The following is a 12943-nucleotide window of genomic DNA, read 5'->3' as shown; positions in this document are numbered from 1 at the left end:
GCAACTTGTCTGTCTCTGCAGAGTAAATGATTGAAAATGGGTTGAGAGTAACTGTAGGATTATGTACAGCTGTCTGTTAGAACAGCAATTTCCTTGAGAATGGGTAATGGCAGCAAAGAGCTTGCTGGATTTCATGGAGTTTTGCTGACTCTGCTTTTAAAATACAAAAATCTCCATATTAATTTGTCCATTTTTTTGGTCTGTTACTCCTAATGACTCACTGAATGTTGAATGCACTTGAGCTGTGATAGCAGTTGTCATCTTAAATCCTCTCTTCTACCCTTGGAAATCCAGAGAGTAAATAATATGTTGACACCCTGCATGGACTGAGTTTCCCTTGCGCTGAACAGGATCTTTGTTTCTATATCAGTATTTTACAACATTAAAGAGGCTAATATATAATGTATAATTATACATTTTGACACTTCTAGAAATCACAAAACCACTGAAGTCACACTGAAGATTAATAAGATAATTACTGGTAAAACTTGCTTAGCTTGCTGAAGAGGTTTTGCATCCTGGAGAATGTTGTTTGCAACATTTTCCAGAACACAGCTGAGCAACTAGATAATAACCTGAAGGATTTTCCCATGCATTCTTGAGTTAATTTAACAGGCAGTCAATTTACACTAATCTAGATTAATTGCTTTACCAAAATAGAAAAAATATATTTTAAAAAAGGTAAAATATTACTTGATAAAATTTCAGCTAACAGACATGAATAATGATAAGAGTTCTTATTCTCAATATGTGTTTAAAAGGCACACAAACCCCTGCCTTTGAAAAGGAAGAAAAACAGTATACTTAAGAGATTTACCACAATCTGTGTTTATGTTGCCCTAGTATGTAACTCCAACACATTTGTAACTTCCTTGAATAAAACCTTAGAAGACTTAAGTTCTTTATTTGTTTTTCTTTCCAGTCACAAGCTTTCCATTTAGAACTTATTTGTGCATCACTACATCCTTATATCCAGGTCTCTTGAAGAAGCTGAAGTTGGATACTTGGTTTATGTATATTTTTCCAGGTGATTTATTTTATTTATTTTATTTTATTTTCAAGTGATTTATTTTATTTATTTCCTATGTTTAAAGGAATATTATGAGGTTACTACATTATATAAATTTTGTATGAAAGGTTGATATATGAAGGAATTAGCCTTCCAGCTGTTTGTACCATCCCTTTGTTTTGAAGCAGACCATGTACACAGCTGTGTTGTGAAAGCCTCTGTCAGAGTTATTGGCCTTGTCCTGCAGACCCCTGCAGTGCAAATAAATAAATAAATCTCGCTCTGAATTAGGGAAGTACAACTGAAGTTAGTGACTGTATTCATTAATTCAATCTTTCATGGTAGACTGGACTATACTCTTTTCCATGTGGTCACCTTTTCACATTCTGAGAGCAAGCATTAGAGCTCACACATAATTCATGATTTTAAACAATGTCTGTAACTATCCAGCTGTGTTTTAAATCTTAATTGTTTTTTAAAACCCTTTTTATTTTTTCCATGTGATACTACTCAGCCAATGAAAATAAGTAAGTTATCCATGTATCTGTTTCATCCCTTTTCACTTATCTGTGTTTTTCTAACCCAGAGCTGCAAGGTGGAAGTGCATAACTGTGTAAATCCTAACAACCTGAACCCAAAAAACCCCAACATTTCTGACATTTGATTAAATGTCGCGCTTTCTGAACTCTATTTGAGAAAACGTATCCAAGCAGTAGAAAACAGGGAATACTATAGATAAAACCACATTAAAGACCTAGACAACATCAGGAGTGAATCTTTGGAGAAGTCAATAATGCAGAACTCTGCAAGAAATTTTATAACTTAGAACTGATTTAAAATTCAGATATAGAGCTGGTGTTGAGACATTTACCTGAGATCTTTCTCCCCTGCATGCCGTTTACCAGAGGGTGCTAGCTGATGCTCTGACTAAAATTTAATCTTTCATCCTGCTGTCTGACATTGTCCAAATCACTTTTTAAATTTGGTTGTTCAGTCCAGCTCCTGAGTTTTCTAATCTTGACTCTGCTAAATTGTTATCAACATTTGTATTCATCTTTCTTACTTCAGGGACAGAGGAAGATCTCCCAGTTTATTGGAAACACGTGCACCTTTATAGACAAGAGAAGCTAAAGAATGAAAAGGTTTTCATCCAAACAGAAAAGTACATTCTTGAATTTAAAATAAATAAGTAAATAGGAAGAATTTATGTTCAAAGAAGAAAATAAGCCACTACAGTTCTAGACGATGCACTACATGCAGGTTCTTTGTGAACTGGTCCAAATTTTTGCCTATTTAATAGAGTCAGCAAATTAGTTTTGTTCACCCCAGGTGAACCCAAGCTGGTACATGCAAAACTGCAGGTCAAAAGAGGGACTTAAATTGGAATGGATTAGGAGGAATTCTTTGCTGGCTTTGAGTGGGATGCTTAGTTTGCTTGCTTATATAGTAGTTTTACTCCTTAGTGTGGAAGTCCTAACTTGGGAAAGGGACATGGCTTTGGTTTTAAAATTTTGAACTATAATGGCCATGTCTTTTTTTTTTTCTTTTTTTTTTCTTTTTTTTTTTTTTTTTCTTAGCCGAGAAAAAGGAAGGAGGAGGGAGACATGTCTGCAAAACTTCAGATATGCTAGCAAAAATGTGCATTTATGTCTACATTTCCACCATGGTTTTTAGCCTTTTTCTCTCCTGGAGAAAAAAGAAAAGAGTGGATGATGCTTTTGTTTTTAAATGTTGAATAAAGTGCAAAATCAAACCAAAATAGTTGGCATGTAGGATAATACAAGATGGAATAGTTAGACTGGTCTTGTAAGAATATTACTCCCACATTTAAGCATGTTTATGTATTTTTGAAGTTTAGAAGAGGTTTGAGGAGATAATGCAGTGAATACAAGAGTCTCTCCTCTTGACTATGATGCTGGGCCCTGTACCCATTTCTGACCTCCAGCATACCCAGCACCCCAGATGGAGAATGCTGAAATGGATGGGTGGGTGCAGCTGGAGCAAGGCACCCCTGGGACAGGGGCAGAGGTGGGTACAGGCAGCCCCTGTGACCTACAGCCTCTCCTCCCCCCAGTTTGGCACTCGGGAGTCACTGCTCAGGCTTCTGCTGATGGTGCAGGAGAGGCTCTGTGGCTTCCCTCTGAAAGGGTCAGAGCTTACAGAGAACTTGCACAGGGATGCAGATAAGCAGGAACCCTGCTGAAAGTGATGCTTTATTTACTTTATTGAGCTCTGGCCCAGAGCCCACCAAAGTCAGCAGAAGTGCAAATGTTGGATCTGTTCTTCAATCTGTGTGGGTGTCTTCTTAGCTGAAAGCTTGACTATCATATCAATATACTTTATTTAGCCAAATTCCAGAAACAAAAGTAAATGCAAAGATTTAAAGATTTCTTTTGTTCTGGCAGGGATTTTCTTTTTTTATTTTTTCCTTTTTTTTTTTTTTTTTTTTTTGGTGTATGTGGGGAAGATTTTTTTGTTTCTAATTAACATGTTTAGTCTTCAGAAACTCCCTTATTTGCATTCTACAATTATACTGCTGAGTAGGAAGCAGGGGGTCTTTGCAAAGAACGAAGTGAATTAGTTTTAGCTAACTGCATCTAAAAAGGGGAGCACGTGGTCCTTTGGCCTTGCTCTGAGAGTAACTCAGCTAGTGTTTTGGACAGTGAACTCTCTGAATATTAGACACAGGAAAAAAATGTCACAGATTATTAGAAATTGGATGGATGGGAACAGGCTTTATTGGAACCATTGGCTAAGCTTATGTTGTAATTGCTGTGTTGAAGCAGTAAACAGCTGCTGATCCTGTGATCTTTCTAGTGAAAAACAAGCATTTGTTGTAGTTAGTTTTCAGATGTATGTTGTTATTTGCACAGTATTTCAAGTATCCTACTTGGTATTTATATTATTAGCTCAGTGTTCTATATTACAATAAATGTGTTTACTTATTACAGAAGTACTGACCCTTAAAACATCTGCTGCTCAGCTGAACATCCACAGCTCAGTGGGTGTGGGTAGCTTCTGTTAGCCATTCTTTCATAATATTTTGCAGTCTTTGGCAAGCAGATTGAGTCAGATTCTGACCTCAGATGCACTCCTGTACAATGGCAATAGCTGTGCTCCAGTCAACAGCATTCTTCTAGTTTTATGTCAGTGTTAACTGAGGTCAGAGGACATTGCAGCAAGTGGGCCACAATCCTGCCTAATTTTTGCCTGGCGGAGTTCTTTAAGCAAATACATAAAAACTCTCGTGGCTCCAAACTGATGCCAAAGTCTCCTTCACTCTTCTAGAGACTGAACAATAGCAAACAGTATGGCAGAAGGTTAATCAAATAGTTATGAGGAGTAAAGGGTTCTCTGTCTTTCAGCATTAGCACAAGAGCTGTAACTGCAGTCTGACAGGCTTGGAAGAGCTGTGGCTGTCTGCAAAGTGCTTTTTGATCTTGTGCTGTCTCTTGTCTCTACCAATACTCGACCCAAGGGGAATGCTCAGAAGCTTCTTTTGGAGACAGTGGTTTCAATTGCCTCATGAAGGAGGGAAAGGACTGGGGAGACTGTCATTTCCTGCAGTGGGGAGAAGACTGAGAGAACCTCTGTGGTTGGTGTTAAAGTAGGGAAACAATCCTTTTAGGAATTTTAGTGTTTTAGCAAAAAATAATCCTTCTCTCCCACCCTAGCATGTCCACACTCATGCCCACTCTGCCATTCATGTCTGAGGTTCTGCCTTTCCACCAGTGCTGTGGAAACAATACCCATCTCAGACCTCCTCCTCTTCCAAAGCCCTGCAGCTTCCTCTGGTCATGGGCTAGCTGAGGAGAGGGAAGGAGCTTCCACTTCAGAGCACTGCCTAATTTAGCAGTGGAAGGGATGGGACAGTTTTTATCCTGCATTTGCAGTGCATCTTCCACCCTGGACATAGTCGACAGCAAAGGAATTTACCCACTATGGTCGTACAAGCAAAAAATAATATCATCAACCAACCAGAAGCCATCTGGGTTAGTATTAGCTGGGACTGGAAAGAATTCAAAAGTAAAAATGCAGTGTAAATTTAATATACACAGCATCCCCTAGAGGTTCATGCTGCAACTTACAGATAGGATAACTGCTCCTCTTCAATAACTGGTTTCTCTTAAAAGTACCATCTATTAATCATTATAATGAGAATACATTTTAGAATTAGCTTATAGATGAGTCATGGCTAAAACAATGTTGGTAATATATCTTGTAGAACAAATCTCATCTAAAATAGAAAAAAAACGCTTTGCAAAACTACTTAGCAATGTAACCTTTGCAGACTAGTAAAAAAAAATGGTAATTCTGATTTGCTTATCACCAAAAATCCAAGTTTATTTCCCAAATGTTTATTATTGCCCCTTTTAATTAAATAAAGTATTGTATTTTCTAGTACATGGATTTAATACTGACAGCAATGTTTGCAAAAATAAAATGGGCTCTCTTAAAGAACTTCAGGCCATACACAATGTTTCTGCTTGATAATTGATATCCAGATAAAAATGCAGTGAAGCTTGACCTGGACAATTCATGGAAGCATCTTGATATAGTTAATTTGACATGCAAATAACCCATATTCATATCTTGAATGAAACCACTTAATAATGAAAAGTAATCATTGTTTCATCTACAGCTACTTTTTAATGTGGAAGACAGTTTTGATACTTCCACATTACAATATTTTGGATGCCTTCTTGTATAAAGAAGAAAACTTCCTGATCAAACTATTTTATTGATGTCTTGTGGAAACTGAGCCTGGAGAATACAACAGCAGATGGTATAGACCCACACCAGGTCAGTAAGCTGTGGAAATACAAAATTGCAAATCCTGAAATTGAAAACAGGTGGCAAAAATTTCACTTGGAGATTTGACATCTGTAAGTAATCAGTTAGTGCAAGAGCTTTGGTCTGACACAAATTAACTTAAATGAATTGCTGATTGCATTTTCAATAAGTAAAGGAGAAAGTAGCTGCAGTTGGTTAGAATCACAATAAATGAAATACCTAGAAAGTGTTTAGAAGAACTTAATTTTTGTTTGTTTGTTTTAGTTATCTTGGGTATATACACTTCATAGCATTTAGGTTGAAAAAAACAAAATGTTTTACAACAGTTTTAAAAGTGCTTCTGGGATCAAAACTTCTTCTCAGAGCTTCAAACTGTTTCTCACCATTCCTGCACCCCTTTCTGCTTCTAATAATGTAAATAAATAAATAAACACAAAACATCTGGATTTTATGGGGAGAGGGATTAATTTCAAATAAAGACATAAAAAAGTTATTTTGACTAGAACTGAACTATGCTAATGGGGGATGTTGTGTTCTTGAACTTTGTCCTTTCTGGCAAGCCTTGTTTCCCCTACAAATAGTAGTTACTGATCTGAAAATGCAGATGTCTAACACTGACCCAGTGCTGACTTTCCTAGCAATGACAGGGCATTTTAGAACAGGCAATGTGTTAGTGGGTGCTAGTTTGAGAAAAAATGAGGTTACTTGTATGGCAAATTGAACTTTAGAATATTTTCCAAACATCTAAATGGTAGTTATTATTTCAAGGCAGCCAGACTACCTGAATAGCTTCAATAGATAATGGTATTGATACCCAGAATATTTCAGGTTTAAAATATTTCTAGTCAGGGCAGAAAAAGTTTTTCCCATGGAAGAAAACTAACCCTGTAACCTAGAGCCAGAGCAACCTTCACAGTTGCAGTAAATAGCTGGGGAGATTATGTCCTCCACCTGATGTTGTATGAGGCACATAGATTTATGAGAATGCAGCACTAACTGTTTCCAGAAATTCACGAGTCTGTTGCAGTTGATTTCAGTTCAGTTTTCCACAGTTGGATGTTTCAGAATGGTTACCACCTCCAGTCAGACACTGCCCTGTACCAGAGCAGCTTGACATCAAAGGTGGTCTAAGCATCCACAGCTGCACTGAATCATAAGATCTTCATGAGGTTGCACACTTGCATTTACACATCCCAAACTGATTATAATTCCAAATCTTGAAGTATGTGAGGATAGCATAATGTGAGGAAGTAACTGAGCTTACTAATGAGAAGAACCAGAAGGTCGAGAGTTGGAGGATGTCTGTGGGGTTCTGGATGGAATGATGTTCAGAAAGGGTGAAGAGATCACCCTGCAAAAATTATGCTTCTTTAAGATGCTGCAGTCAGGCATCTGCAAAATGTGAAATTCTCAGTCATATTGAGCAATCCTGGCCAAAGGGTTCACAAATTCATGTTTCAACTCAGATGTTGCCTCATGGGCTTACTTCCCAAACTATTTGCCATTGCATCCTCTTTCTGGCAGCAGCATTGTATTCCTGTGGCATTTGCAGCAATTACTTGTGTGGAACAAGAAATATCAGATAAATATTAATTATGAGTTTAACTTTCTAAGTGTTGTTTAATAGCTGAAAACTAAAGGAAACTGTATGCTGTGACTAATCAGCTCTCTGCAAAGCACCAGCAAGTGCTTCAATTAACTATAATGTCAAATGTATGGCTTCTAGATCACTTTGTGAGATTTAAAGATGTCGGTTTGTTTGCTATATGATGTATCCTGCAGTAGAATTAGTATTCTACTGAATAGAATTCTTTTTCTGAATTTTCTAATGTCTGAGTTTTCTAAGAGAAGCAAGAGGAGCCCATGACTCCAGTTTTATGGTGCTACTGTATATATTAGCTATCATCAGTAAATTACCTTTTGCTTTTTTTCTTGAGACCTAGACATCCCACTGGACTCAACATGTACAGTCATTTCTTTCCTTCCCTATGTGCATGCAAACCACTTTGCTTTTTTGTCACTACCTTGACTAAGTGATTTTCTTAATGATTTATGTCCCATATATTCATGAAACAGTAAGTAACAGATCATAGTATGCATATAGACTGTTCTGTAAATTAAAACATGCAAGTTCTTTGCCACAGCCTTGAATAGTGTGAAGTAAGTCCAGTGTTGTTTCTATGCACTTATAATGTAACAAATTTCTGATATTAAGTTCAGATAAGAAGGGTCTTAATTTTAAAATTTTTAAACAAGAAATAAGATTCCTTCTGTGATACTGAGAAAATATATGATAGCAAAATAGAGTTCAGGCTTGTCACATTGCTTTTCAGAGAAGTGATTTTCTGACTGCAGAGCTCCATCCAATCTTACTCTCCCCTCTGCTGTTTTATCTTTCCCTGACAGGTCACTGGAGAGTATAGCATCTGATTTCAGACAATAAAGTTGGGAAGAGGTAGCAGGCAAGTAAGGCCAAATTTGATGGCCGAGGCTATGAGACAGTCTCTGCATGCAACATCACCTTTTCCTCCCTGCTCTGCTCCTCATTCCTGAAACAGAGCTGAACAAAAGTGGTGCAACATAGGGTCTGTGCTCTTCCTGGGAGGGCACAGTGTGATCTGAAGAGACCAAGCAGCTGTGGAAAAGGAGATGGTCAGATTAAGGCTGGAAGATGCTGAATAACTGGACTGATGGCAGAATAAAACCTGAGTAAAGCTGTAAAAGGAGGAATTCCCAGTCTAGACCAGTTCCTGGTGCCATTGACCTGTCAGGGCACTGGATGGTAAACACTGTATTAAAGCTGTCATTCAAGCTATGGGAAAGACAACTTTGGTTGTATGGGGAGAGACTTGATCTGAAGTCTGAGGACATCAGAGGGGATGTCAGTCTGGGGTTTTGGACCCTGCAGGGAGGAGGGAGGAAAGCACACAGTGAGGAGTGGGGTCACATGCACATATAGAGGGAAAAAACCCAGACAAACCTTAAAAAAAAAAAAAAAAAGCAAGATTCAGTTTGCCTCTGGTTGAGTGCACTACAAATCTGAAAGAAATTGTATGAGCTGGTATATGTGAAATCACTCACATTTAAAGCTGAAGATGAAAAACAATATATTGATGAACCTGTGCTTCCTGTGGAGAGTCTGTATAATGACACAGAAAGTTTTCTCCCACAGCTTTCAGTCTCCTTACTTCAGCAAAACTGATGGGAGTAATAAAGTAAGTTGTTGCTTTTCCCTTCTTACTGCATTTTTATGAGAGGAGGAGGCTGAATGTGCTGTCTTTTATTACTTTCTCCTCCAGGAGCAGGTAAAAAGTGATATATGCTTAATACTTTTTTACAGACAGATTATACTGGACAGATGCTTAGAAACAGCTTAACTAAATCATGTGAAGGGATGCCTATGTTATACAGTGTGGAAAATCTGCTGCTTTTGGTATAACCAGGCAGAAATGAAGATTCATTTGGGGCACAAGAAGTTGTGAGGTTATGGTTTACCATTAACAGAAAAAAAGAAAAATGTCTACTGTGAATTATGCAATAAAGTTCAGTTAAATAACAAATCTTTGAAAGGCACTGGTTCATGGAAGTGTCAGTGGGTTTGTGGGCTCATTTAGAGCCAAACAATGTGCCCAAATGCACCAAACTATGAGAAATTTCCACATGATTGACAAGCATGTGATACTTGGGCTGAAAAACTGGTTTTAGTCTTTGAAGCAAGTGGGCATTTGCTGTCAACACTGGTTAGTGTTTAACAAACTCTTCCTCCCAAATTTGTTTGAGGTTGTGAATGTGATGAATGACTTCAGCACTTATAAACTGTGTTTTCATGGCAAATTTGTAATTTTGTAATTCTTAAGTGGAATTAAATCCTTGTATGAGCTGCTTACTGTTATCACTTAATTTGCAATCCCAAGCACTCAGTTGTGGATCAAGGAGTAGCCTGAAATTTAAAAAGAAAAATAACCAATGCCCATAGTGTGTCTGAAATCCTGCTTCTAGGGATTAACTTAACTGCTCTTAAGATTTGCAAAAAGAGACCTGCTTGCCTTGGGCTGCAGCATGTGTAGTGCACTTCTGAGAGTGCAGCTGGTCTTTGCCAATGAGAGAACTTCTCAACTTGTCTTCTGAGCCCAAGCACTGGTGTCTTGTGCTTTCATGGTATCCTGGTGGTTATGCACTCTCCAGGGAAGTGAGGCAGAGAGTTCAAGGTTACCTTTCACCCTGGGAGGGGTCTTCCACCTCCGAGCAAGGTGTCCTGCTTTTGAAGTTTTTCTGGACAATAGTGAAGAGTACTTCAAATGAAGGAGAGAGGGCAGGACAGACAGATTATAAAATCTATGAGCACTATAACTAGCCCTGATTTAAGAAAAGTTTATTGTGAATTTCAAGAGACAGTTCTGCCACAGTAGGTGTATGCTTTCCCAAACTGGAATATCAAGTGAGCAGCTCAGGCAGGTAAGAAAAGTGGCTAAGCCAGCTTTTTGGTAGGTGGGGATGCCAGTCCTTACTGACTGAGCCTGACTGCATCCTTTAGCACTAGATAGACTCGCCCTTACAGTTTTCTGAAGAGACTATACTGTAAATGGGCCTGTTAATGGTTTGGAAGAGGTGAGTCTGTGGGACATACTGCAAAAGGACAGCCAGCCTGTGCAAGCTCAGCAGTCAGTTGGCCAAGACACCTAGATATCCAGGAACTGGTAATTTATGTCTCTATAACTCAGACTTGGAATGATACATCTTCAGTGACTGAGCTGTTTCTCTGCTAGAATAAATGAGATGTATGTGTTGAGGAAGGCAGTCAGCATTCAGCAAGAAGACAGATTAATTTAAAATTAACTCTTCATTGGAGTGGAACTGACAGGCCTGTAGAAGATGGGCAGTTTTAGGGGCTGTTAAAGTCCCATTAAAGTTCACCAGCTTGGAACTTGCATGACTTGCAAGTGTGTTTTGGCAGTGTGAATACATGTGGTACAGAGTGAGACTTTGTGCCCAAAATTAGCATTGAGCTAATTGGAAACAAAACCAAATTGTTCTTGAGAAACTTAAGTATGATTTCTAGGGTTATATTAATTTCCAGGAATCAGGCAGATCTTTTACTCTTACAACACTGAATGTAGTTGAGCTGGTTTTGAATTCATTCCCTGCTTCAAGATGTGAAGTGCTGGTTTGCAAACCTTACTGTGGCTGCTCTGGCTCTGGATGGGCTGTCAGCCAGGATGTGGGTTAAAACCTTGGCAGTGAGATGATGTGACAAAGAAATATAAGACTGCTCTAAAAGATGCCTTTTTGTGCATCTGGCTAGTGCTTTTCTGTCATTGAATTTCAAGGGCAGGGCATGAGGAATCATAGCTGACTATTGGCACTATTCTTCCTTTGGAAAGAGAAAAGAAATAGCACATTGAGACAGTATTATTATGTGCTTCTTAGGAATAAAATTTGTGGTGAATAGAATGAGAAGACAGGTGATTTTTCAAGTATATTTTACAGATATATCAATCTCTGTCTAACAAAATAGGCCAAATTTTGACTATTTTTACCAACTCATTCTGTACATGTGTATTCTTGTCTTTGTTTAGTAATTAAATACTGAAATATCATTTTATCTAAAAAAGTTCTAAAGCACTCTATTTTCTCTCTTACATAAAGATATTTTTCTTCTTTCTCCTTTGACTTTGCCTTCTAGCCAGTGATAATAAGGAACCTGAACAACAGCTTGACCGAGTGGCTCAGTAAAGTAAAAATGCTCTGCACTCGAGTGATTACCCGAGCAGAAAACCCAACCATCTTGTGAAGAAAGTCTTTTCCTCATGGAGTCATTCCTTCAGCTCTCAGTGGGCACTAGGCAGTGTTTGCATGCATCCAGTCACTGAGCCTACCAACTCTGAGTTCCTATAAGCTCAGCTTTGTTTTGGAAATAAGTTCCTCCTAAGCATTTAAGCACATTTGTGGTTTTTTTAGGAATGTACTGAGATCTCTTGTTCCATTTGTCGCGTCTATTTTTTTAACCCTCTGAAAAGTAAAATAACATATTCTTCATATGATGATTAATGTGTAATGATCTTCACACATTACATAATGTCCTATCTTCCACTTAGAAAAGCACTGGCACAGCAGAGTTGAAAATCTGTCCCTTCATAAAGTGTAGATTGATGTCATTTAAGCTGGCTCATCCCTGCACAGCTTCCAAAACACCATGTGCTTTGCAACAGTAATGGCAGTATCCATTTCTGCCTCCTTTAAAAAAAAATATGCACAGATGAATTGTATGTCCACAGCATGCTAACAAACCCACCCCAGCAGGAGTGCTGCAAAGCTGATAATGCTTCTTTTCCTGGAAATTCAATTGTGGTTGAATGGAAGGTGTTTAATACAGAAGGAAAAAAAAAACAACACATTTTTTTCAGTCTTCTCCCAGAATGTCTATTCAAATGCCTTAGTTCCATGTAACCTGTGTATATTAAAACTGAATGCCAGAAATGCAGTTCCCTAATTTTATTTTGGTATGGTGAGACTGTGTCAAATGTAACATACATTAAAAAAATAGCAGGTTTTATCTGTAAGTTCTAAAATGCCTTTATAGGAGTTTAGTCATTCCAGGCCTGTTCATGTGTTAAAAACTGTGAAAACATGCCCTTCCTGCACTTTACTCCCCAGAGCTGCACAATCCACAGCACTAGCTCATCTGCCTTTTGGGAGAAGACAAAGGCGATATTCAATACTCCATGTATTTGGCAGTCCAATTCAACATTTTCTGGATAATTTCATTGCTTTGACAAGTTTCAAGATTGATGCAATATTTTATCTTCTCTTTCTCCAGTATCTCTGCCAGTTTTCAAAGGGTTTGTTTCTTTTCTGCCAAACAAAGAATGTCTTTCTATCATTCATATCTCAAATGGGCTTAATTTGTATTTTTATGCCTCTGATTTATGATGGTTTTAATACAGCTATTCTTTGACTCTAAACACATTTCTACAACAATTCCTCCTTAATCTGTGATTTTTTTTTTTTGTTTTGGTCTCACATCAAGTCTAGCAAGACAGATTTTATGCCAGAGCTTAAGCAAAATCTCTGCTCTAATTTCCTCTCATTAGTGTGCTAGAAACACATTGTTTTTCTCCATCAGATATCCTGAGCTAGGAT

The 12943-nt window shown here is 38.0% G+C and overlaps 1 protein-coding gene across 2 annotated transcripts in view; it reads left to right on the top strand.

Moving 5' to 3' along the window:
• Window positions 1-12943, top strand: part of PLXDC2 (plexin domain containing 2) — a 247918-nt gene that overhangs the window by 90583 nt on the left and 144392 nt on the right. Inside the window, exon 2 of one of the 2 annotated variants that reach the window (XM_085565860.1) lies at window positions 923-1027. The exons of the other annotated variant lie outside the window; for it this stretch is intronic. Coding sequence (XP_085421986.1) covers window positions 923-1027 — 105 coding nt within the window. The remainder of the gene's footprint in view (window positions 1-922; window positions 1028-12943) is intronic. 2 annotated transcript variants of the gene reach the window in all.

Source organism: Lonchura striata, chromosome 2 (genome assembly GCF_050655825.1).
Source record: "Lonchura striata isolate lonStrDom1 chromosome 2, ASM5065582v1, whole genome shotgun sequence".
Lineage (NCBI taxonomy): Eukaryota > Metazoa > Chordata > Aves > Passeriformes > Estrildidae > Lonchura > Lonchura striata.
Note: the sequence above shows the minus strand (reverse complement) of the source record. Positions and strands in the feature narration are given on the sequence as shown.